This window comes from Rhinopithecus roxellana, chromosome 8 (assembly GCF_007565055.1).
Source record: "Rhinopithecus roxellana isolate Shanxi Qingling chromosome 8, ASM756505v1, whole genome shotgun sequence".
Taxonomy (NCBI): domain Eukaryota; kingdom Metazoa; phylum Chordata; class Mammalia; order Primates; family Cercopithecidae; genus Rhinopithecus; species Rhinopithecus roxellana.
In genome coordinates, this window is record NC_044556.1 from 22,447,486 (window position 1) to 22,473,312 (window position 25,827).

Consider the following 25,827-nt stretch of genomic DNA (forward strand, 5'->3'; position numbering starts at 1 on the left):
AGGTTAATGATATAGGTTAGCTCTGAAATGAAATCCAGTAGATATGAAATAAAGGAAACTTCTGGGAAAATAATATAATTTGAATAAGTGTAAAAAAATCATAAAACCTTCCTTTTTTTTTTTTGTCTTTTGTTTTGTTTTGTTTTTTGAGTTGAAGTCTTGCTCTGTTGCCTGGGCTAGAGTGCCACAGCGCAATCTTGGCTCAATGCAACCTCCGCCTCCCAGGTTCAAGTAATTCTTCTGCCTCAGCCTCCCAAGTAGCTGGGATTACTGGTGCCTGCCACCACACCCGCCTGATTTCTTTTGTATTTAGTAGAGACAAGGTTTCAAAATGTTGGTCAGGCTGGTCTTGAACTCCTGACCTCAGGTGATCCACCGGCCCTGGCCTCCCAAAGTGCTGGGATTACAGGCATGAGCCACTGCGCCTGGCCTATGGAACCCTCCTGACATGCTATTTTCTCCCCAGTTTTGTACAGCCAAATCTCTTATTTGGCACATATATAACTAAATAAAGCTGGTATACGCTAGTACTTCTGCTGACTTAACCAAAACCAAAGTGGAGTGATTCTCATCACAGACAGTTACACTGCCCTCTTTTTGAAACCTAATAAATGTTAGTCTTAGAAAAGAAAGTTATTTCTATCCCGTGTTCTAATGTTTTACAATAAAATCTTCATTAATACACTTAGGAAACATTAAATCTCCAGCCAAAAGAGCTTGATTTTCAGAGTGCCAACAACAACCATCAATACTCAAAATTAGTGTTGGGCAAAAACTACAAAATACTAATGGCCTAAATGCCTACATAAACCAAAGTAATACTGTGGTCTTCTCAGAATCAAGGAAATTAAACATGTAGAAATCCATGTATTTCTAAAATTATTAAATGCTTTTCAACTTTCTCAGTTTTAATTTCTAATAGAAACAACCCACATAAAAACTCTTTGGGATCCTCAGTAATTTTTTTTTAACAGCGTAAAAAGGTCCTGGGAGTCCCTGCTATAGTTTTTCTTAAGAATCACTGCATCCAATCTGTCCCTAGATTTCAAGAAAAATAAAAGAAAAAAAAATCACTGCAACTGCAAAACACTCTAATAACTGGTGGCAGCACAAATGATCTACAAACTTGCAATTCCTTTTTTTCCTACAAGGTAGCCCTAATAAACAGATCTTGAAGTTGTCCCCAACTAGCACACTAAAAAATGGCATCAGAATTATTTTAGTAAGAAGTTTCAGAAGCTCCTTCAGTTGCACTATAAAGAATTCCAATTACTGAAATTAAATACCCTTCTGAAGCCCACAATTCAACACAAATGAACATGATGACTAAATAAAGAAAATGCTAATCACAAAGGTTCATAAACTTTCCTATATATTTGGGCAGAAGGGTAAACTACGAGGTCATGAGCATGTCCTAATAATATCTCAGTTGGAACTTCATAAATCAGCAAGCCCTCAACTAGTTGTGCCATAAATGGCTTAAAGAAAATTCCATTTTTACCAAAACTGAAGAAAGTGGCTGCTTGATGCAGTAAAAAACAATAGATTTAGATAGAGAAACCTGGGTTCCAACCCTTGATCAGCTTCTTCCTTGAAAAGAACACATACAAAACTCTTAGCCTCTCTGATCTCAGATTCATCTCAGTAAAAACACAATTGATAATACCTGTTTTGCCTACAAGGTTGTTGTGAATATCAAATAAATAGAAATAAAGCTACTTTATAGTCTTAATACACATAAAAGACAATTACTACTAGTAATTCTGTAAGCCATTCAAACTACCTTTGAAAACAGGTTTGCCTCACATACAATCATGTTCAATAACAAATACATTTATAGCTAGATCCCACAATATTTTGACTAAGGAAGAAAAGACATTACATTTAAGTTTCAATTTCATTTTCTGCCTAAAATCTAAATTGGTGAATTCTCTGAAAAAGAAAGTATTTCAGGATACGTTTTATTAAAAATTTCTACACCTCTCAAGTTATAGTACTTAATTGAGTCATATAACTAAATACAAGATAATTTTCAAATGGCATAGTGGTCATATTGTAAATGTAATGAAATTTAATTTATACTACAAAGTTATTATAGATGTGAATAAAATTCAACCAAAGTCTTAATACTAGTTATCTAGAATAGTAAAACTTCTGTATCCCAATGTTTGCTTATCTACTCACTCTGTAATACAGTAATCTGAATTTTAATTTACTATTTCACCCATCTGAGTCATTTATTCTGTGCTTCATTCCACTTATCAAATGAAGACAGATTAGCCAGCTCCACTTTTTGTTCTCATGCATTAACAAAATACCACAGTGTTTATATTGCCAATACTTCATGGAAATGCTTAAGTAAATAAATGAAAAAACCATGATGTTTTCTTTTATTTTAAAAAAAACCTGACAAAAATTTGAAAATCAATATTTTTAATTCAGCTTAACCTCTTCAGGGAAAGCAATGAAAATGAGGAGAAAAAATGTTTCAGAACTTATCACTAGGAAACTCCTTTTGCTGTAATGACTTTTGAAGTTACAGGATAAAAGTGAAGCCCGAGAAACAGCAACTTACTTTATTCAGCTACCAGGGATTATGAAAATAGTGACAACTGACATTTGAAAATGCTTATTCTAAGAGTTTTACACACATAAACTCATTTAATCGTCACAAAACCCCCATTATCTCCTTTTAATAGACACAGAAACAAGCATAAAGGAAGAAGATAAATAACTTGCCCATGGCTACAAACAACTAGCAAATGGCAGAATGAGGATTCCACCTCAGGTATCTTGGGTCTAGAATTTGAGCTCCTAATCACTATGATATATTGCTACATGGTTGAAGAAGTTAAGCTTAATGACAAGTACTCTGCGATCTGCAATTTAACAGGCTTTAACTTCCAGTGAATATGCTAGTTACTACTATAAACATTGTTAAATGATATAAACCATTCTAGGCAAATGCAGAAGAGGAATCTAATGCACTGAGAACTGGCACAGGTGTAAATGAGCTATTTGTATTTCATACTTCGCTTCTCAAAGATTCATTTCATACCTTCTAGTCACTAAACAATAATCTATTAACATTCACATTAACTTCTAAGTGATATCCATTAGAAATCACTTCTAAAAAGATTTATTTCTAGGGTAATATAGAGCAGTACACATCTGAGGCTAGCAGCTTAATGTTTCTAATATTTAACAAAATTTCTGGCACACTGTAAAGTTACCTAAGAGGCATAGTGGTAAAAGTAACAATGCAATTTGTCTGAAAAAAAAAATTTACACATCCTCCTGTATATTCTCCCTGGGAAAAGAACTGAGTTAACCCACAAGACAGGATTTCAATGAAGACTTTGTAAATTTATGCAGAACCTCTCATAACAGAATATATTATTTAATGGTATTAAACTTCTCATTTAATGAAAAATTAAATAAAAACTTTTTATTCAACCTAACTGTTCAATAAAATTTGTTTTAGAAAGTTAACATACTACTTCTGACTATAGTCCTGTAAAAACAATTCATCAGAAGCTATCACTTATGAGGTCAGTGTTTTTGTTTTTAATAATATAAAGGTATTACACTCTTAAATTAGAAAGCATCTTTTAAAAATAAGAGAACTTGGTCGGGCGTGGTGGCTCATGAGAAATCCCAGCACTTTGGGAGGCCGAGGGGGTCGGATCACAAGATTAGGAGATTAAGACCATCCTGGCTAACAAGGTGAAACCCCGTCTCTACTGAAAATACAAAAAATTAGCTGGGTGTGGTGGCGGGCACCTGTAGTCCCAGCTACTCGGGAGGCTGAGGCAGGAGAATGGTGTGAACCCAGGAGGCAGAGCTTGCAGTGAGCGGAGATCACGCCACTGCACTCCAGCCTGGACGACAGAGCGAGACTCTGTCTCAAAAAAATAAATAAAATAAATAAATAAATAAGGGAACTTGACTAGTTCATCTGAAATTGGTCATACATTTTTATCTTCCTTTCCAGCCTATTTAAAAACCAAACCAAAAACAAAAGAAAAAGAAAAAAGAAACAAAAACAAGGCACGATAGTCACAAACCAAAAAATCCATTTTAAAATAGTACTATATAATAAAAAAGCTGTAAGAAATTATTAGACTATTTCTTTTCTCTCAAATATATTTTAAAATGGCAGTTAATATTTCCAAGTACTGAGTAGCAGAAAAATTAGATATTTTATACTATTCTTTCTAGCCCAATTAAAAAGCCTTTACATTTTCCATATTCTCAGATTTTGAGCTTTCTTGAATGATATTCCACATGAAAATGGGGAGGTATGTCACAATGACAGACTTTAAAATTATTATATAAACTTGAAAAGCACTTATGAATCTGTTATTTAGAATTTAGAACACATTATTCCACAGGGAGGAAACCATAAACCTGAATTGGTACTTATACTGCACATATATTAATCTACAGTGTTATAATTAAACACAACACGCATATGCATAACTGAGTGCCTTCAGCATTTTCATATAAGATAGAACATTTACTCTGCAATTATTCATAATGTATCTTAATGACACTGGATAGAGATCTAAAACTTCAAATTCCACATCTGCTAGTTGCATAAGGCTACAAGGTAACCTCCTCCTGGCGGTTAAGTAGTGGAAAGAGAATTACCAAACTCTGTCACTTAACTTACCCCAGCAAGAATAGAATATTTTCAGTCCTCTAATCTTCCACATTAAGCTATTTATATTTGTAAATTTGAAAATTAGAGACAAACCATATACATATCTTAACCCTGTTGGGAGTACAGAGCTCTTTGGCAGACATTTATATTTTTTCTAATCAGTTCCTCAATGACGATTACAACATAAGCTTCATATTCTCAGTTAGGAAATTTTCATTAATTTGTTTTCATACAGTTTGAAAACAAATACTGAGCTGTCTTCTTAGGTCTAAACTGCCAACATTCAGAACAATGGATAATAATCTCCAACTCTAATCAAATTTTGAATTGCAGATTCGTAAAACTGATAGCATCTGGCACAAGTGCCTCATTCTTAACAAAAAATTAAATGAATTAAGCCATATTCCAAAGCTAGTCAGTAGAACTAAGCCTAGAACCTAGATTCTGATTCTCTTTTCAGAGCTTTTGCTGCCATCTTTTACTACCAATTTAACCAAATCGTATAACCTGGGCATTATTTATCAGCAATAAGACGTTGATGAAATCACATAAGTTATACATACATCTCATCTGTGAAACAGAGCTAAAGGTACCTGGCTTTGAGGGGACTAGGTGATTAAACTTGTCTATATGACAAAGTACTCTGTAAAATGAAAAGCACCATATACAGTTATATATCATTTCTAACTATTTGGAGAAGGTAAAATGTAGCCATAAACCAATCATGAAGCTGTTTATCTAAGACTAGCCTCAACCTATGATTAAACATCTGAGGTAAAAGTCAAGTGACTGCACATTACTACTGCAGTTAGTAATAAAGGTATTAACAGATAAAAGTTATTACAGAGAAAATGGTATTCTGATTAAACCAAAAGATGATTTAATTGTATATCTACATTCTTTATTCTTAAGAGCTGCCTTTTTGGCTTAACAATTAACAAATGTGAATTCAAAGGTAATAATGCCAAAAATATGGCATCTTCCTCTTAAGGAGGCAATACACAAAATATGGGGAGGGTTACTGAGAAATTACTGACAAGGCTCTTCCACTTTAAAAGAAAAACAGTGAATGAAATGGCTCTTTGCTGTCTGGCCACAGTTCAACATTGCAGTGATAACCACAGAAAAGAAGTCCAGGGACATTTCTCAACACGCAGAGATAAAAAGCAGGGTTCATGACTATAGGGATACATGAAATAATACCATCTTAAATAGTTAGAGCATTTTAAACATTTTACCTTTCCTGAAGATTATATCTCACCAGATCTTTGTAATACTTTTGTTAAGTAAATAAGGAATAATCTGATATTCTTAAGAAGCTGAAAATCATCAAAATTAAAAACACGCACAATATTATGTAGCATTTTCCTTATCTTTTATAATGAGGTACATTTATGTTTATAAAACAAAAAGGTTCCATCAACTCAAATTAACTCATTTATTTCTAGATTTTGATAACGGTATTTCAAAGACAAAAAAAAAAATTCTTGTTATATTCAAAATTCATCCTGACATGGCATACATATATCCTTTTAATTCTGATTGAAGACTAAGCATTAAAATCAACCCAAAGGTAAATAATGAACATCCTCTGGCCATTGCATATTACTGCATTGGTTATCAAAAAAACAGCTTATCTATTTTGTAATTAATTTGTTGACCATAAATTACAAACTTTTTGATAATGTCCTTATGAATTTTTAAAATTAAATTTCAGTGAATATATTTCCATACATATCCTTTTACCTCAAGGGGTAGTCTCTTTCTGTATCTTATTTTTTTTCTTTTCTCACTTAGGATCAACTTTCAGTCCCCATCCTTCAGTATTCTCTGAAGTGTCTGCTCACAATTTAAAACTCCTATAAAAATGTTTTTTGGAGATAAGAAGTAGTCCAACTTGTTTTAAATTACTATCATTTTAAATCTGTGACACAAAGATAATTACATAAAATGAAGATTTTTTAAGAGATATAAATCTCTTAAGGAAAATAACTAAGAACAAGTAGAAATCCTAACTAGAAATCTTATTTATATGAATAAAAATGCATTTAAATTGGTGTATTAAATAAAGTACGGTTTTATACCTTAAATCAAAGTAAATGGCTTGTCAACTAATACATCATTTTAAATGTCACCTTAAAAATTAACCCAGTTAATGAACTGTATATCAAGAAGTATAAATTTTGTTTGTAAATTTAAAAAATTAAACTAGTTGAGAACAAATTGTTATTACAAAGCTATGCTTCTTTAAATAAATGGGAAATTAATCATTTTGGTAAATTTGCTACCATTATAATACTTAATGTATTCAGGGTATCTTTCCACAATAACTTTAGGTAACTTCACTGTCATTTAATCATCCACAATCAGACTTCAAAATGAAGCTATTAAAATGAATGGGAATATGAACAACTTTTCTAATAATATTTATACAGTCTCAAAAGAATCACTTATGTGATTGCTGTTTTAAGGAAAACTCAAATACTAAAACTTTGAGGCTTCAATTCCAGTCATTTTGGGCATTTCAACCTGAAAATAACAGATTAGAAATAAACTCTTAAATTTAGCCCAATTAAAAAGCCTTTACATTTTCAAAGATACAATTTTAGTTTTCACAAGCACAAGATACAATTTTAGTTTTTCAAAATGTCCATCAGAAAATAAGTATTTAACTTACACACATACATAGAACTATTTATTGAAATCTTACAAATTAATATAAAGCCCCAGGAGGTCTCATATAAGTAACACTGAGAATCTTCATTTTTATACCTAGACATACCATTATGAATATGGAAATGAAACTGCCATTTATTACAAAAGAATAGGAGCTGTTTTTGTAACCATTAATTATCATTGTCATCAAATTTAGACCTAAGAGGCGCTAAACATTGAAAGACAGGTACTAAGAATGAGTCAGAGATAAACAATCTTTTACTTTAGGAGAACAGAGTCTAATGCTCCATTATCCATTTCTAACTAGACAGATAATTCTGTGATTAGCCCTTAATTCAAGATGTTACAGATCAGCAAAACAGAATTAAGTCTGATTTTTGTAAAAAAAAAAAAAAAAAAAATCACTTAAATGCAGTCATTTTAGATACCAAAACTTCATCTAAAATGTGGAAAGCTGAATTAGGTAATAGTGTCAACAACGTAAATTATAAACATTAGTCTGCTTATTTAAGACGAATCAATGCACTGTGTTACCATGAACAAAAAGGTTGAAATCCCAATGATCTCAAGTTTTCCTACGTCAAATGGACCCAACCACAGGAATCAGATATTTTTCTTTTTTGTATTCTTATTCCCTCACACTGAAGTTTCTATTATGTATTATACTATTATCTAATTATAAAATGGTTTACATTGTAACCATCAAAGATTTGGGGAAAAAAGCCCTAAAATAACTAAAGCAGAATACCCTATTTCTACCACCATGTACAAACTTATCTGCAGGCCAGCATTTAAAATTTTACAAACTATCTAGTAAGAATGCTAATAGAAAAGTGACAAACCTGAAAATATGGCTTCTTTCAAATATAGTAACATGTGGGAGAACTTCCTGATATCATTCACCAACTCCTTGATGTAATCCGGATCAAAAATGGAGTTGGAACTTAAGGACTTGAGCCCCATTTCAGAAGCTGTAACATCAGAAGAGAGTTGGCCTGATGCCCAAGCACGTTTTTTCTTTGTCTTTTTCTGTTTGTGAGCAATCATCCTTTCATGTAACAGTCAGAAAAACAGAAATCCTTAAGGGGGCAAGAAACAAAACAAAAACAAGTGGGGAGAGAAAAAGAAACACAAATACTAAATCAGCCAGGGAGATATTACACTAGATTTTCAAAAACAGCCCACCTTGGTATCCTATTTTTAAATTTTTAAAAATCAATCATCATTCACTGTATTATTGATAATAGCAGTTTGCATTTATTAAGTGCCAGTAATTCTGACAACTCTGACATGCAAACCACTGTTCTTTACATTTCACAAATGAGGAACCTGAGGTTTAGAGGTTAAAAATTTGTCTAAGCTCTCAACTGATAATGAACTAGGACTTAAACCCGTATCTGCCTTGAAGTCAAAATCCATGTTCTTAATAACCTCCTGTTGATTCCTAGGGTACAGAATTTTATTTAATTGTAAAAGTTGTTCTGAAACATCACTTAGTAGAAGAAGGTCATATTCTCCTTCCATGACACCACCTTCAAAAATAAAGATGAGATATGGGGTTTGAAAAAAGAAATACCTGTTGTTAAAATCCTCCTCTGTCACTTATCATATGATCTATTCATCTCTTTACTTCAGTATGCTCACTTATAAAATGGGAATAACATCCTGACAACACCTATCTCAGGAGATTATTGCAGGGATTACGTGACACAATGATACAGAAGTGTCAAGAACATAAAAGTTCAATTACAGTTGGTTTTTCCTAATAATGCATATACATACATATACACAGACACACACACACGACACATTCTGGGTTACCAAGTCTCATCAAGGATATTTCTTTGTTGAAAACAAGTTACAAGGGTGTCCACTAATCTGACGTACCCTGACTGGTTAAATAAACAAATGTGTGATTATCAGAGCAATATTTTTGATAATCTCAGGATGGTAGTAAAAAGGTAATCTTTCGGTATAAGAAAAATTTAGATTTGAATCCTGGCTCTAATATTTTCTAGATAGGTGACGAGGACAATTTTATTTACAGGCTTGTGTGAGGATTAAAAGGGATCACAAAATAAGACTTCATATGTTAAAACGCCTAATACTGGCACATAGCTGGAAGTCAAGAAAATCATAGTTATTGTCTTCTTCACCCTCATTTTACCTTTCCAGAGTTAAAAGTTCTAATCTTGTTTGTATCTCTGGAAATCAAAAAGGAAATAATTGGAGAAATTAAATTAACTCACATTTTATTATTGACACTTTTTTCAATTATTTTGTCTTGAATATTTGGCTACTTTAAAAATGGTAGATGACTAAGGACTTCTATAAAATTTACAAAAGAAAGTTTTTTGAGTTTTTTTTGCGGGGGGGGGGAAGGGTTGAGTCTGGGTCTCACTCTGTCACTTAGGTTGGAGTGCAGTGGTGTGATTATAGCTCACTGCAGCCTCAAACTCCTGGGCTCAAACCATCTGCCTGCCCCAGCCACCCATGTAGCTGGGACTCCAGGGACACACCACCACATCTAGCTAGCTAAAAAAAAAAAATTTTTTTTTGTAGAGACACAGTTTCACTACGTTTCCCAGGCTGGTCTCAAACTTCTGGGCTCAAGTGATCCTCCTACGTCAGCCTACCTAAATGCTGGGATTACAAGCATGAGCCACTATGCCTGGCCCACTAGAAAGTTTTATGTAATATCCGTTTCTAGTCATATGCAAGATATTTTATTGTATCATTTCTCCTTCCTATATCTCACCCAACTCCATAGTTTGTTTTTCTTTCTGATCTACAGGGTTCTCTAATCAATCCACTTCTCTCTACTGCTACCACACTAGCGAATTACCATCATTTCTTTTCTGAGCTACTATACTACTTTCCCAACAATCTATCTGCAACCATTCTTGTCTCATCACAAATGGAGTGAACACTTCAAACATAGATCTCATAACGTCATTTCTCTGCTGAAAACCCTTCCAAAGGACAAGTGAGAAGCTATCATGCTTTATAAGGCTCAACATGAGATCTGGCTCCTACCTACCTGTGCAATGTTATATGGAGACACACCTGCTGGCTCTCAACACTCCTGCCACACACACCTCCTTCTCATTCTTTCAACAGTATTTGTTTACGATGACCCTCACCAGGAAATAATTTCACATAATGAGCCAGTATACATGTTAAGGGTATTATGTTTGTGTGTGGCATGGCTTCTGGGTAAGGCTCATGTGATGTATGTGAGGTTTTTAAAATTCCATCCCATTTCATTTTTAAAAATGCTGGGTGCAACTCACCAGCTTGGTTTCATACACGTAATAGGTCATGACCCTACAGTTTGAAAAACACCAACTGTTCAGCTCAGGGTCCTGTCTATAAGCAACTCTATTTGTCTGGAATATTCCTTCTCCTTTGTTAACTCGTTCTGATCTCAGCTCAAAGCTTACCTCTTCAAAGAAATGTTCCTGGACCATCCCCATCCCCCCACAAAACCACTACCACCAAACCAGAGTAGAATCTCCTGTGAGATGTTCTATAGTACCCTCTACTTTTCATCACTGCTCATACCACAGTTCAAATAGACCACATCTTCCTAGCTAGACTACAATCTCGTGGAAATTAAGACCATGTCCGTTTGCTAACCATGTGTTCTCTGCTCATAGCAGAACGCTTGGCATATGAGGAATGAACTACTTAGAACTATCTGCAGATAGGCTTATAAACTTAATAAAATTTCAATTAATTTTTATAGAAACAAAAATAACTCTGGGTTGTTGCAATGTTTCGAAGTGAAAATATATTTTTTTTAAAAAACTCTCTAAAATGGTGTGTTTCAAAAATAAAAGCATATGAAGCTGAGGGAAGATCACATAAAACTGAAATCAAAGTTGGATTTCTATTATTGCTCCTCCTGATTATTAAACTGGGGACCCCACACTTTAAAATTTTTAAAGTTTATTCACTGTCCTTTTGTTAATCTCAAATTATTTCTGAGAATCTAACTTCTACATTTAAACCAGTTTCAAAACTATCTAACATTAATCCTTAAATGTGTGTATCATTTCTAAAGTGAATCTAGGGCACTTTTTGAGCATTATTATTATATCTAAGTCTTCCTTTCCATTAACAAAAACAAAACAAAAATTCAAAGTGCCTTGTTTGGACAGCTCTTTTACAAATCACTAACCAAAATGCCTATTAGCCTAACAAAACATCACTCTTGCAGTTTACTTAATAAAGTCATTTTGTTTAGTTATGACAGCTTTTAAGCTTAGTAAATTAGAGAATTGGTCACTGTCACTAGTAAAGATGGTTACAAAAATTAAAGACATTAAAACAATTTACCTATTTTAGCAGAAATAATTTACTTAAGTAACTACATGTAAAAGAGTAACCTAAACTTTTAAAGTGTTTCAAAACTGCTGGAACATTTTTAGATAAGACTTTAAAAATCTGCAAAAAACCACCACCACCACCAACAACAACATCAAACACATGGCAAGGAGGAGAACTCTTCACCTCTTATAAAAAAGAATTATACCTTACCTCTAGCCAGCATTATAACGATTAATGTGTTGATTCTGTTACATATTACTACTTTTCATATTCCAGAGTAAAAAAAGAAACATTACAATTGAAAAAATGCTTAACATAACAAACTTAACCCAAGCTTTCATAAATGAACTATGATAATGAGAAGCTGGGACAATATACACTTTCCAAGATCATACACACTATTTTCTCATGTGCTAAAATGAATATTCTCTTGTTGGCAGTAACATAAAATGTAGTTACTAACAGACTGCAACTGGCAACTTAATTAGGTAATGATGCATGCAAAGTACTTAGCAGAGTGCCTGGTTCATCATAAAGATGAACCATAAAGAAAAGCCATTATTACTAGCAGTGCTTCATTGTGGGAAATTGTTTTTGAACAAGATGTGGCTTCACTACAATACATTAGTGGATTGTGAGCAAGAAATACAGGACTGGAAACAATTGGAGAAACTTAACTGACTCTGTGGAAACCTACTAAAAAGCTTCCAAGTGAAATTTGAACTGTGCAAATAGACTGTTGTGCAAAATATTTGTGACACACTAATTCTGGTGCATCTCTTTCAACTTCAAATCAACAATATTAAAAACATGTATTATGCACTTCCCAAAGAATTCTGTAGCAAGTAGAAAATTACTGTGCAAAACCACTTTCATCATATGTTGTAAATCTAAGTAATGTGTTCATTAGAAATGTAGACACAAACTTCCTATCCCCCACGACTTCAGAAGCCTGTGTCAATCAAATGTCTGCTGCCCCACATACCCCCTGCCAAATGCACATTATGGCAGTAGTTTCATTTTAGGCTCTGTAATTGAAATGTAAAACTGCCCCAAATATCTATACTTACTATTTCCCATTTTACCATTTCTTCTTGAGGAAAAATTGCCAGATATTTCAGAAATCTGCTATTTCAGCACAATTTCAGATTTGGCAACAATCTACTTAAAGATGCTAAAAAGATGAGACGAGCTCATTCTGAAATGATGATTAAATCTTTATGGTTTCAAAAAGCACTCTCCACAAAAACAGAATAGGGACATGTGAGAAACAGCTTTATCAATACTATGTAAACAATTTTTAAAGGAAAGCATGCAATACACATGCACTTCATTTCTGTACGGTTTGAACCTAGCACGCTTTAAAAAGAGGAAGCTGCCCAGCACCCCACGCCTCCAGAATGTCTAGCATTCCTGGCAGGCACGGCTCTCCTTTGACCAGCCAAAACTACCCTTTGCCAAAGAACAAGTTCCTCATCCAAGAATTTAAATAAAGAGGGAAGAATGGAGCAACCAAAATGGACAGCCGACGTTGGTAACGACGGACAAAAGATAAACGATAGACAAGAGACACAATCTCAGAGACAGATGGAGAGAAGGGAAGGAGATCTCAGCTCCTGTCATTAGCAGGTAAACATCCTGCCCTCCGAAAAGATTTCGGGCCAATATCCTCGAGAAACACACTTTTAAAAAGATCAACAGAGAGAGAGACAAGAGGCTCGTCAGTCACGAGGGCTCCACCTTGAAACGCCCGACTCCAGCTAACCCGTCCAAAAAAATACTTTCTTTAATTAAAACTGTCAAACCCCAAAACGCGTCCACAATTGAACCGGGACAAACCTCTGAGACTGAGGAAAACTCGCAACGAAACCCAAAAGACAGAGACCAGGAGAAAATGCACCACGGAAATCCTAAAATATCTCAGGAATGAGAGCCCAACTGGAGTGAGGGCTGCAGTCAGGGCAGGTGGGAGCGGGACTGGAATCCAGGCAAGAACACAGACCCACAGTGGTCAGGAGCACGGATTCCGGAGCAAAAGCGCCTGGGTTTAGGTCCTGACGCTGCCAACCACTAGTCTGTGTGCATGGGCAGGTTTTTAACCTCGGTTTCCCGTGTGAAAACCGAGTCGAACAATCATGGACTGTTCTGAACATTAAAAGAGTTAAAATGTGCAGTCTTCAGAACAGCAGGCGGACCCGTAGTACGCGCCTGTGCTAACTTTAATTACGATCGTCATCGTCTGCCCCGGCCACCGCTGGCGTCCTCCCCGGCTGGTCCGCGTCTGCCTCGCCGGACGCGCCTCTAGCCCCGGCCGGACCCTTCCCGAGGAATCCAGTCCTGGCCCGAGGGCACCCGTCCCAGCGCAGCCCGCCACCGCTTCCGCTCGGGGCCCTCCAGCGGGCCTCCCGGACCCTGGACGGCAATTCGCGGGCGCTCGTGCGGGCGACCCCAGCCCGGAGCCACGACCGCCGCGGCCGGAGCGAACGCCACCTCCTCACACTCACCACGGCGCTCCATCCCGCGTCCCGGACGCGGACGCCCGCCCCACACCTACGGCCGCCGCCACCGCCGAGGGCTGGAGCTCGCCGTCCCCATCCCCCACCGCCTGCGGACGCCGGGCCAAGCCGCAGCCGCAGCCACAAACACCACTACCACTACAGCCGCCGCCGCCCCTGCAGCTACCGCCACAGGCCAGCCGGCCGCCCGCCCCTCCCCCTGGAGCCCAGTCCATTGGCCCGCGCTCCCGGGGGCGGGGCCGGCGACCGCTGCAGGTCTGGGCTGCAACTAGCTCGCGCGCAGAACGCGGCAGTCAGCTGCGCCCGGCCGCACGCAGTCCCAGTATCACGGGCTGCGTCGGCCGCCCTTTTGGCTTGCAGGGGGCAGGGAGAGCGACTCAGAGAAAAGTCACCTGAGGACTAGGTGCGGCTAATGGCCAGATGAGCAGCTACATTTCTTATGAGGCACTTCTGTGGATCGCTGTTTTCCTCCCTCTTCCAGGGGTTAGGGCCTGGGGAAGGGCGCCACACGTCTGAATGAAGAATGAACTACCTCAAAACCAGCCATCTACTATGCCCCTCTGCCCTCTGTGGAGTGTAGGCCTATCTCTTTTTTTTTTTTTTTTGGAGACGGAGTCTCGCCCTGTCGCCCAGACTAGTCCAATGGCGTGATCTAGGCTCACTGCAACCTCCCCCTCCCGGGCTCAATTGATTGTCTCACCTCAGCCACCTGAGTAGCTGGGATTGCAGGCGCCCACTACCACGCCCAGCTAATTTTTGTATTTTTAGTAGAGGCGGGGTTTTGCTATGTTGGCCAGGCTGGTCTCAAACTCCTGACCTCAGGTGATCCACCCGCCTCAGACTCCCAAAGTGCTGGGATTACAGGCGTGAGCCACTGTGCCCGGTCCTTTCTTTCTTAGCTGCACTCTCAAACTCACTTCATAATGAGAAAAAAAGTCTGAGAAAGATGGAATAATTATAGCAAGCAGGGCTAGAAAGCGCATAGCCCCCATATCACACCACTCGCTGGAACAAGCGATGGCACTTATCTCAGTGCTGGAACATTCAGAAAGAAAGAAATGAGAAACAGAGTTTACACAGAGAGGGAGAATGTGGGTAGTGCTGGGGTCTCACAGAAAAATGACCACACAGGGGAGAAACAGAAAAAGACAGGATAATGTGCTGAGGAGAAGTGTAAAGAAAATGAGGTGCAGACACAGGAAAAGGGCGGAAAACCAAGGAAGGCAGAAACAAGTGAAGGCAAAAAGAGAAAATAAGGAAGAAAAATTAAAGGAGAGACTACCCACTTAACAAACAGAAAAGGAAGTGAGCATGACAGAACCAAAAGTAGGGTAGTGGGGCAAGAGAAAAACTCATTGACAAAGAGGGACCCCTTACATATATGTATCTCTGAACCCTTACAGGAAAAACAATGCCAAGAAAATACAACAAATTTGGCTCCTCGGGTGCTACTTAGAAAAGATAAATAAGAAACCTCAGCTCCTTGGTTACTTCGGCACCATACTGGATTTTTTGGACTCAACTTACACAGATTTTCCCCTCAAACTCCCAAAATAATAGTCCAAGGTTCTGCCACAAATACTCAGAAAACTTCAAAACCAAAATTCCTTCTAATCGTGCTGAAAAAGAAAAATGCACCAAGGACTCTCACCATGGAAACCAATGATGCCTGAACTGACGCAAACTAATAAGAGGAGACAAAGGAGTCCCCAGGCCAAGAGGAGGCTGAACAGTGCAACTACGATTCAATCATAAGTAAGGTTTTTGGAAGGAAATTTTTGAGGAAGTCCCTCAACCTCAAACACCCTCTTAAGTCTACTTTAAAATATATTATTTTGCACTTATACACCATTTCCCTTAATAAAGAGGACTGTGTTGCTGATTAAAATGGAACTGGAAGCATCACTGACAAAATCATGAACAAGTTCCTGATGGAGAGAAAGGGTGTATGGATGGAGGTGGGGGTGTGGCAAAGAGAAAGGAGCTCACAAGGAGGGAGAGAAAATCAGGGAAAGAGAGACAAAGGGAGGTGTAAGAAGGAAAGAGAGACAACTATAAAGGAGAAAGAAAGACAAGAGGGAAAGAAGAAATATGCAGAGACAAGGGGAAGCAGAAAAAGAAAATGAGATGGAGAGAGATAAGGAAGATAAAAGAGACAAACAGAGGTGACAGAGACTACCCACTGACAGAGAAAGGAAAGAGGGTCACTTCTCACATGCAAACAGTTCTGGTGGAAATGAAGCCAATTAGGCTCTGAGGTTGTTACCTTAAAAATATAAATATAAGAATCCAAGGCTCCTTGATTACCTGCTTCCACAATTATTTAAATTTTTTCCATTAGGCCTCAAACCTAACAGTACTAATATGACAAGCAGTACTGAAGACACCTAAAAAACAAACACTCCTTCAAACCCCACCAGAGAATGATGCACCATGGACACTCATCCACTGATGATTCAAAATTGAAGGACATCAATGGGGGATGAAGAAAGAATTCTGAAGGCCAAGGACAGTGGGGTTGGACAACTCTCAGGGAGCTCAAGGAAGTAAAGTCTGCCCCTCATATCTGCTCTGGGTTATTCTTAACACCCCCCAAACCAGAACTACCTCTAAACCATCCCAAAACAGCCAACTACTATGCATAGGACCTGACACAGAGTCACAACAGCTGGCTGTTCGGGAATCAAGGAATGTTACTTAGATGGTTAAATAAACTATAAGTAAGGTTGCCAAAGGGAAATTTTGAGAAGTCTCTCAATCTCAATCCTCCTCTTAAACCTTTAAAAAAATACATTATCTGCCATCCTTCATCCAGAGGATGATGACATTGGGGAATATTTGCAAAAATGGTAGTTCACTTTTAATTTAAAAGGGTTATTTTATTAATCTCCCATGACTTGAATTTGTTTGAAGTAATCTATCACACGAATACACTTTAAATATGAAAAGCACATTAATGGATGCAATAATACCTTTCTGCAAGTCCAAAATTTTTGGCTTATAATAAAATTGTAGTGGTCAGAAAAAAAGAGTAAAACCATCAGTGTATCTACCATAGCAGTCCAATATCTTAAGTTTTTCAACAAGTTGCAGAAAAACATTTCTGGAAGCAACATATAATTTTTTTTAATACTTGTGTTTTTATTATTTATATTATTATTGCCTTTAGTAATTTTTCCTTCTCAAACAGAAATTCACATCCTCTATGATGCTGTTCAAGTCAGCCATTCAGTGCAGCCTTAACTTTTATATTCCCCACATCTTCCTCATGTGTTCTCTTCAAAATGTCTGTGGTACCAGACTGAACAGATTAGTATTCTTTCTATCCACAGTGATGACATTATCAGTATTGTTAATTTTGCTTCATCTTCCTGAAGATAATTCTGTAGTTTAGGTAGCCTACTTTTCATAGCAGAACATGGGTCTAAAATCATTTGACAGTATCTGGAGACATTTTTGGTTGTCATAACTGGGGAGGGGGATTCTACTGACATCTAGTGGGTAGAGGCCAGGGATGCTGCTAAACTTCCCACATGCATAGGACTACCCTCACCCCTAACAAATAATTATCCAGCCCAAAACGTCAATGGTGCCAAGGTGAAACACCCTGTTCTATATCCAACTACTACTTTCTGACAAGCTGTAAGACCTAGGAACATGTTAAATTATGCCATAGTATATACCCAGAAAAATCTGGACTGTGGGCCATTTTATAGGATAAACATAATTTCTTCAACAAATAAACTGCAGGAAAAAAAGATGGAAAGAAAAATCTCTAGATTAAAATATCCTTAAAAGATATATCAAATGCGGCCAGGCACGGTGGCTCACACCTGTAATCCCAGCACTTGGGAGGCTGAGGCGGGCTGATCACCAGAGGTCAGGAGTTCGAGACCAGCCTGGCTAATATGGTGAAACCCTGTTTCTACTAAAAATACAAAAAATTAGCCAGGCGTGGTGGTGTGCACCTGTAATCCCAGCTATTCAGGAGGCTAAGGCAGTAGAATCTCTTGAACTCGGGAGATGGAGGTTGCAGTGAGCCAAGATCACACCACTGTACTCCAGCCTGGGCAACAGGAACAAAACTCCATCTCAAAATAATAATAATAATAATAATAATAATAAAAAGATATTTCAAATGGAGGAATAAATAAAAACAGACATACTCTTCCACTGTAGTAAACAACTAGAAAAATGGAGAAAATATATATTGTTTTCAGACACTGAACTACACACAGCACTGGGCTCAGGGCCGCCATCTCTGAGAGACAGGATCACAAACAAATGAGGTGAGCCCACAATTACCCCAACTTTCTGCCTCAAGTCACATTCTTGACTATGGCACTCTTGACAAGTTGAAGAGACAGAGATCTTAGTTCCAGGAGACTGGAGTCACCAGAATCTGTAGGACAGAGTACTAGAGACTATGAATATAGAAAAAGAGCTCCAGAAATTTGCATAGGGAATTTCTTAATTATCTTGCTGCACACTAAGATGCACATGTATACAGGAAAACACCACAAGGATTGGCAAAGAATTTCCAGAAAGCTATAGATGGACAATTCCCAGGTTTCCCACAGGGCTGGAAGAACTCCAAATTTTCATCAGCCAGAGTAGAGAGACCTACTGAACACCCCAGGGGAGATCCCAGGGCAGGCCTCATAGTACATCTAACCTAGCTCTAGTGAAAACTGTACTCTAGCCACACTCCAACAAAGCTTCAGAACAGGCACATTTTATAATTTTTTTATAAAAGTAATAATATGTTGTGGCATGTATAACATATACAGAAGCAAAATGTATGACAATAGCATAAAAGGGGAGGAAATTTGAAAGTATACAGTAAGGTTCTTACATTATAGGTAAAGTAGTGTAATACTGTTTGAAGGTATACTGTAAGTTAAAAATGTATAATAAAATCTCCAGAGATAAAGTTAATTAAGCCAATAGTGGGCATAAACAGAATTTCAAAAAATCAACAACAAAAAAAAGGCAGGACAAGAAGAAAAAGGAAACAACAAATGGAACAAATAAAACAAACAGCAAAGTAACAGACTTAAATCCAATCATACCAATAATTACATTAAATATAAATAATCTACACAGCCCAGTAAAAAGGCAGTGATTCTCAGAGTAAAAAAGTAAGACCCAACTATATTTTGCCTATTAAAATGCAGACTTGAAATATAAAGACACAGATATATGGAAAGTAAAACAACAGAAAAAGACACACCATGCAAACACTAATCATAAGAAAGCCAAAGTAGCTGTATAATATAGGTATCAAAGAATTTTACCAAGGATAAAAAGCAACATTTCATAATGATAAACGAGTCATCTCATCACAATGACAAGAATCCTGAAGGTATCTGTACCTAAAAATAGAGGTGCAGAGTATGAGAAAAAAACTGAGAGAAATGTATGGAAAAATAGACAAATCCCCAATGACAGTTAAGATTTCAACATTCTTCTCTCAGTAATTAATAGAATAACAAAATCATTAAGGATCATTAAGGACATAGAAGACTTGAATAGCACTACCAATCAACTTGACCTGATAGACATTTACAGAAGATTCCACCAAAAAACAGCAGAATACATACACATTCATTTCAAATGTATACGGAATATTCACTAAGATAGGCCATATATGGGATGATAAAAAGAAGTCCCAATGAACTTAAGAGGACTGAAATCACACAGTGTATGTCCTCTGATCAAAAAAAAAAACTAAATTTGAAACTAATAACAGAAAGATAGCCAGGAAAACCCCAAATATTTGTAAATTATGAAATATAACTTATAAAAAAATAACCAATGGGTCAAATTTCCACAAGGGAAATTTTAATATATTTTGAACTGAATGAAAATGAAAACCCATTTCAAAATGTGGAGATTACACAGTAAAAGTCATGGTCCGATAAATACACAGTTTTAGATGATTTATTGTAAAAGAGAAATGTCTAAAGTCAATGATCTAAGCTTCCACTTTAAGAAGCTAGAAAACAAAGAGCAAATTATACCCAAAGTAAGCTGAAGGAAGTAAATAATGATAAGAACAGAAATCAATGATTTAGAAAACAGAAAATAGAAAAAAATCAATGTAACCAAAAGTTGATTATTTGAAAAAATCAATTAAATTCTTAAATATCTAGCTAGAGTGATCAAGAAATAGAGAAAACACAAATCACTAATATGAATGGAAGAAAGAACATCAGTACAGACCCCACAGACACAAGGATAAAAGAATACAAGAGAATGTTACAAACAACTTTGCCAATACACTTAAAAACTCAGATGAAATGGAAAAATTCTTCGAAAGACACAAACTATAACCCTGACACAAGAAATAGAAAATGTGAATAGCCCTACATGTATTAAATAACAGATTTCATTATTGAAAATTTCCCACAAAGAAAACTACACCTATATGGGCTTCACTTAAAAAATTCACTGAACCAGATAAAATAATCCTATACAAACTCTTGGAAAATACAGGAGACAAGAACACTTCCCAACTCATTCTATGAGGCCAGCATTACCCTGATACCAAAACCAGATAAAGATATTACACACACACACACACACACACACATACACAAAACAAATTTCTTAACACAGCATTAACAAGTCAAATCCAACAATATATAAAAAGGATAATACATAATGCCCAAGAAGGGTCTGTCCAAGGAATGCAAGCTTAGTTTAACATTCACTAGAAAAAAACCATGTGATCATCTCAAAAGATGCAGAAAAAGCATCTGACAAAATTCTATGGCCATTCATGATTAAAACAGTCAACAAAGTAGGAATAGAAGATAATTTATTCAATCTGATAAAAGGCATCTACAAAAAACCTACAGGTTTTCTCCTTAAGATCAGGATTAATATTGTTACTGTGGGTCTTAGCCCATACAGTAAGACAAGAGAAAGAAATAAAATGCATTCATATTTAAAAAGAAAGAAGTAAAATACTCAGAGACGATGTGTTTGTGTACCTAAAAAAAAACTCAAGAAGCCCATAAATTAGCTACTATGTCTAATTAATGAATATTATCAAGGTCACAGAATACAAAGTTAACACACTATAATCAATTTTATTTCTATACACTAACAACAAACAATTGAACCAAAAAAATTCAAAACTTCTGCTCTTTGAGAGACAGTGTTGAAATAAAATGCAAGTCACAAACTGGGAGAAAACATCTGACGAAGGATTTGTAACCAAATACATCAAGAAGTCTTACAATTCCATAAAAATAAAACAACAATCCAATAAAATAATGAGTAATGAAGTGAACATACGCTGCACAAAAGAAGATGCACAACTGGGCAATAAGCACATGAAATACTGCTCAATACCATTAGTATCAGGGAAATGCAAATTTCAACTTCTATGAGATACCACTGACTAGTCACAAGAAATTTTAATTTCAGCTAGACTGAAATATTAACTGTTGGTGAGGATGTAGGGCATCTGTAACTGTAATACATGCTTCTATACAAGGTATACAATCATTTTGTGAAACAGCCTAGCATTTTCTTACACAGGTAAACATACATTTAACATACAACTCAGTAATTCTCATTTTACATGCATCCAAAAGAAATGAAAACATACATTCACCCCTAAACTTGTACACAAATGCATAGCAATTTTTCATGATAGTCAAAACCAAAACAACCCCATCTCCATCAACAGATAAATTGTGGTACAGCCTTACGATGGAATACTATTTAACATAAATATCCATGACATAGCAAAAAAATCATAGATGAATCTCACAAGCATTAAGCTAAATGAAAGAAGCCAGGCGCACACACACACACTGTATATCTTTGGTATGATTATATTTACATAAAATTCTAGAGAATATGAACCTAATCTTAAATGACAAAAGAATTTCAGCGGTTGCTTAGGAATGCCTTGGTGGTGTAAGTGTGGGGGAAATTGCAAGAAGCCTTTCATTTCCTCCACTAAACATAAAGCATCCCTCTACTTTCCCATAGGACATTCAACATACTTGGGAAACTCATGATATTATACCTTGGGCCCCATCAGTATTGTCTGTTGCTACCCAAGATGCAAAGGTTCTACAGGACTGTCTACCACAAAATGGGATCAGAGTAAATTTTCTTAGTGAATGCTGAATGAGTAAGTGGCACAAGAATGAAAATTCTTTAGGGTAACTTCTGGGCATGAACTTTGTTCAATGTGGTGCTAACCCCCGGGACCAAGAGCAGTGGCTATAAAATATAAAAGCCCATGTTCTTAGGTCAAGAGCCTTAAAAGGTGAGGAAGTGAAGGTGCTTACAACTGAGGTGGATATTCTATTTTAAGGAGGTGAGGGGAGCAGTAATGACCAACCACTATGCATTCTTGGGCAGCGCTTTTCTACATCTCAGCCAAAGTTCTATTTCCTGCCAATTTGGGGACTGAAACATTTTCTACTCAGGCCTATTCTATTTTCTTCAACTCTTAAACTCTTCTCAGAATCATGAGACAAGAACTGTATATACCGTAAAGCTCATGAAGCTTAAGCATCAGGGTTGCTCACTTACACAGTTCCTGTAACAAGGAGGCATTTTGAAATGGCATGTCTGGCAAACTGTGTAAAGAAATCACTACAGAAAGGGACCTAATCTCCAAGACTCCCATAATTTTGTCGTGATTCACTCATTCTGAATATTCACTTTCATATCTAATTTTGAAGTATTTTTCTTGAAAAGGGAATCTCCTCTCCCAAACTGAATGAGGAGGAAGTGAAGCTAATTCCCAAAGAATAATTAAAAAAAAGGTAAATGTAGAACAAAAAGCTACTTGGAACTTTCATAAAACACCTCCTAACATTCCCCTCCCCCCAACCCCTCCACCCCCCGCCCAAAAAAGATCCATCTTTAGAAAATAGAGAATATCAAAGATCCAAAAAACACAATGTGGAACGCCACCCTCGGTCTTTAAAGAGGGGTGGTGGTGGTGAAAAGGTGAGATAAACTCTGGACATATCAGAGGGGCTGAAAGACAAGGGAGGAACGTCCTTGACTGCTCTGTTTAAACCAAGGGAAGACCCTCCCCGGGAACACCAAGTTTCTGTACAGACCCGGTCCTGGGACACCTAGGGAAACAAACGCACAGGGGTCCGCTCTCCAGGTGGTAGCTGCAATCTCCCAGCTTGTCCTTTCCGATTTTGCAGAGCACACGACTTGCCCTAGAGCCATGGCTGGGAAAAGGTGGAAGGGCAGTAATGAGCGGGGAGCGAGAACGGGAGGAGTAGGGTGGGAGGGAACGACAGAGACGCTCCAGAAGGGGCACACAGTGAGAAGGCGCAAGACGGTGTTTTACAACCTTAGATCTCCCTCCCCTAATAGCCAGGGCCTAGGTGAGGTGAAGTGCAGTAAGAAAAAGTAAATATGGAACATGAGATGTCTGTTGTTTTACTCGGCCTTTGCATGTGTCAGACTGAAATTTCAGAAAACGTCACCAAACTTCCAAAAAGGATCCCAAGTGAGAAAGACGGACTTGAAGACCCCGTGAAGGAAACCAATGGGGGAAGGGTAAAGGAGCCCGTGAATTCCGCAGTGAGGCGATGAGGGCGGGTGGCTAGCGGGGCTGAGACACGCTCGGGGGGTCCTGGAAGGGGAGGAAAGTCCACTCGGCTAGCTTCTTCCCGGCTGCCCGCCGGCTGCCCAACTCGGAACGCGCACCCGGGGTCCGCGGCGTAGCAGCAGCGCCCGCCCGCGTCCTCCCGCTCATCCGCGCCTGCCTCGCAGAGCGCGCCCCTAGCCCGAACCGGACCCTGGACGGCAACTCGCCGGCGCCCGCGCGGACTACAGCCCGGAGCCACGACCGTCGCGGCCGAAGCGAGCGCCACCTCCTCACACTCACCACGGCGCTCCATCCCGCGTCCCGGACGCGGACGCCCGCCCCACACCTACGGCCGCCTCCACCGCCGAGGGCTGGAGCTCGCCGCCCCCATCCCCCACGCCCGCGGAAGCCCGGCCAAGCTGCAGCCGCAGCCGCAGCCACAGACACCACCACCACAGCGGCCGCCGCCCCTGCAGCAACCCCCGCGGCCTCGCCGGCTGCCCGCCCCGCCCCGTCCCCTGGAGCCCAGCCCATTGGCCTGGTCTGCGCTCCTGGGGGCGGGGTCTGCGACCGCGGCAGGTGGGGGCGGCTGTAGCTCCAGCGCTGAAGGCGGCGGTCAGCTGTGCCCGGCCTGAAATTGTCCCAGCATCCCGGGCCGCCTAAAGTTACCCTAAAGAATTTTCATTCTTGTACCACTTACTCATTCGGCCGCCCTTTTGACTTGCAGCGGGGCAGTCGGAACGACTTAGAGGAAAAGTCACCTTTTGTACCCTCCTGCAGGGAGCAGGGTTCTCTGTCCTTGTTAAATTAGACATTTCTCAGGTGGACACTTTGAACTCCTTCCAGTCAAGACTCAGGTCTTCAACTTGTTTTGTCGGCCGTCTTCCTCCACCCTTCTTCTCCCATTCAAAACAGAAGTACATTTTGTGCTTAACTTTAAAACTTCCCCCACTCTTTTCTGTCTTCAACTGATTGTCACTTTCAGCAAACTAAATAAATTACTCAAAACATCAGCTATTATACAGTCAGCGGCACAGGACAGGTGCTCAGTAGATGCTAGTTGATTGCACGTCCCTAACCACGCCACCTGCTTCTTACCATTAAGTGCTCTTTGAGTGATGGGACTGATCAACACGGTGGGGGAAGGCGCAACCAAAATAAAGCATTTATCTAGATCTTGGCTCACACATCATATCATGTTTGGAGGAAAACAAAACACTGAATTTATATATATGTTAGTAACACCAATTATACTAAGAATACCTTTCAAACTGTGCTGACACATAAGCACTCCCTGAATATTAGCTGATTAATGGGTAAAATTATGGAAAGGGAGTTTGGAAAAATCACTTAATGTCATCTTCCCTTTAAATATTTTTCAAAAAGATTGCATATCTGTCATATTCTTCACCCTTCTTCGTTAGGAGAAATATATTTGAAAACATTCTCAAAGGAAGATGGTAGTTTTTGTTTTTGTTTTGTTTTTAGAGAGAGACAGGGCCTTTCTCTGTGCTCAGGCTGGAGTGCAGTGGCACAGTCATAGCTCACTGAAGCCTGGAACTCCTGAACTGAAGGAATACTCCCACCTCAGCCTCCTGAGTAGCTGGGACTACAGGCTCGTATCACCACACCCAGCTACTTTTATTTTTATGTTTCGTAGAGATGGAGTCTTCACTGTGTTGCCCAGGCGTCTCAAATTCCTGGCCTCAAGGGATCCTCCTGCCTCATCCTCCCAAAGTGCTGGGATTAGAGGTGCGAGCCACCACACCTGGGTCATTTTTATAAGTAAATATGATTATTAACTGAGAAAGAGTGAATGTCAAACATCTGCTATGTGGGACAAGTGGCTGTGTTTGGCAAAGAAACTAAAAAATAAAGGGCAATATCTCCACCACATCCTCTAACACTGACTCAGCATGTGCCCTGAATCATCCTTATAAGCCAACTAGGTTTTTTACCTTTAAATGTTTCTTCATTAAAGTGGCTTGTGATCATAGTTTTGGAGGATGAGGACTAACAGACACACAAACAAGAAATCAAAGGCATAACTG

The 25,827-nt window shown here is 38.3% G+C and overlaps 1 protein-coding gene across 4 annotated transcripts in view; it reads right to left on the minus strand.

Annotated features, from left to right (window-relative positions):
• The window catches only part of ARHGAP29 (Rho GTPase activating protein 29), a 76,506-nt gene extending 52,274 nt beyond the window's left edge, over window positions 1–24,232 (minus strand). The window contains exons 1-2 of one of the 4 annotated variants that reach the window (XM_010385130.2): window positions 14,179–14,489; window positions 8,185–8,421 (exon numbers count right to left, since the gene is read on the minus strand). In XM_010385130.2, the coding sequence (XP_010383432.2) occupies window positions 8,185–8,389 (205 nt within the window). In that variant the 5' untranslated portion in view covers window positions 8,390–8,421; window positions 14,179–14,489. Of the gene's footprint in view, window positions 1–6,412; window positions 6,526–8,184; window positions 8,422–14,178; window positions 14,490–24,076 lie in introns of those variants that run through there. The other 3 variants (XM_010385132.2, XM_030936651.1, XM_010385131.2) reach the window with 3 other exon arrangements.
• Between the last annotated feature and the right edge of the window lie 1,595 nt (window positions 24,233–25,827).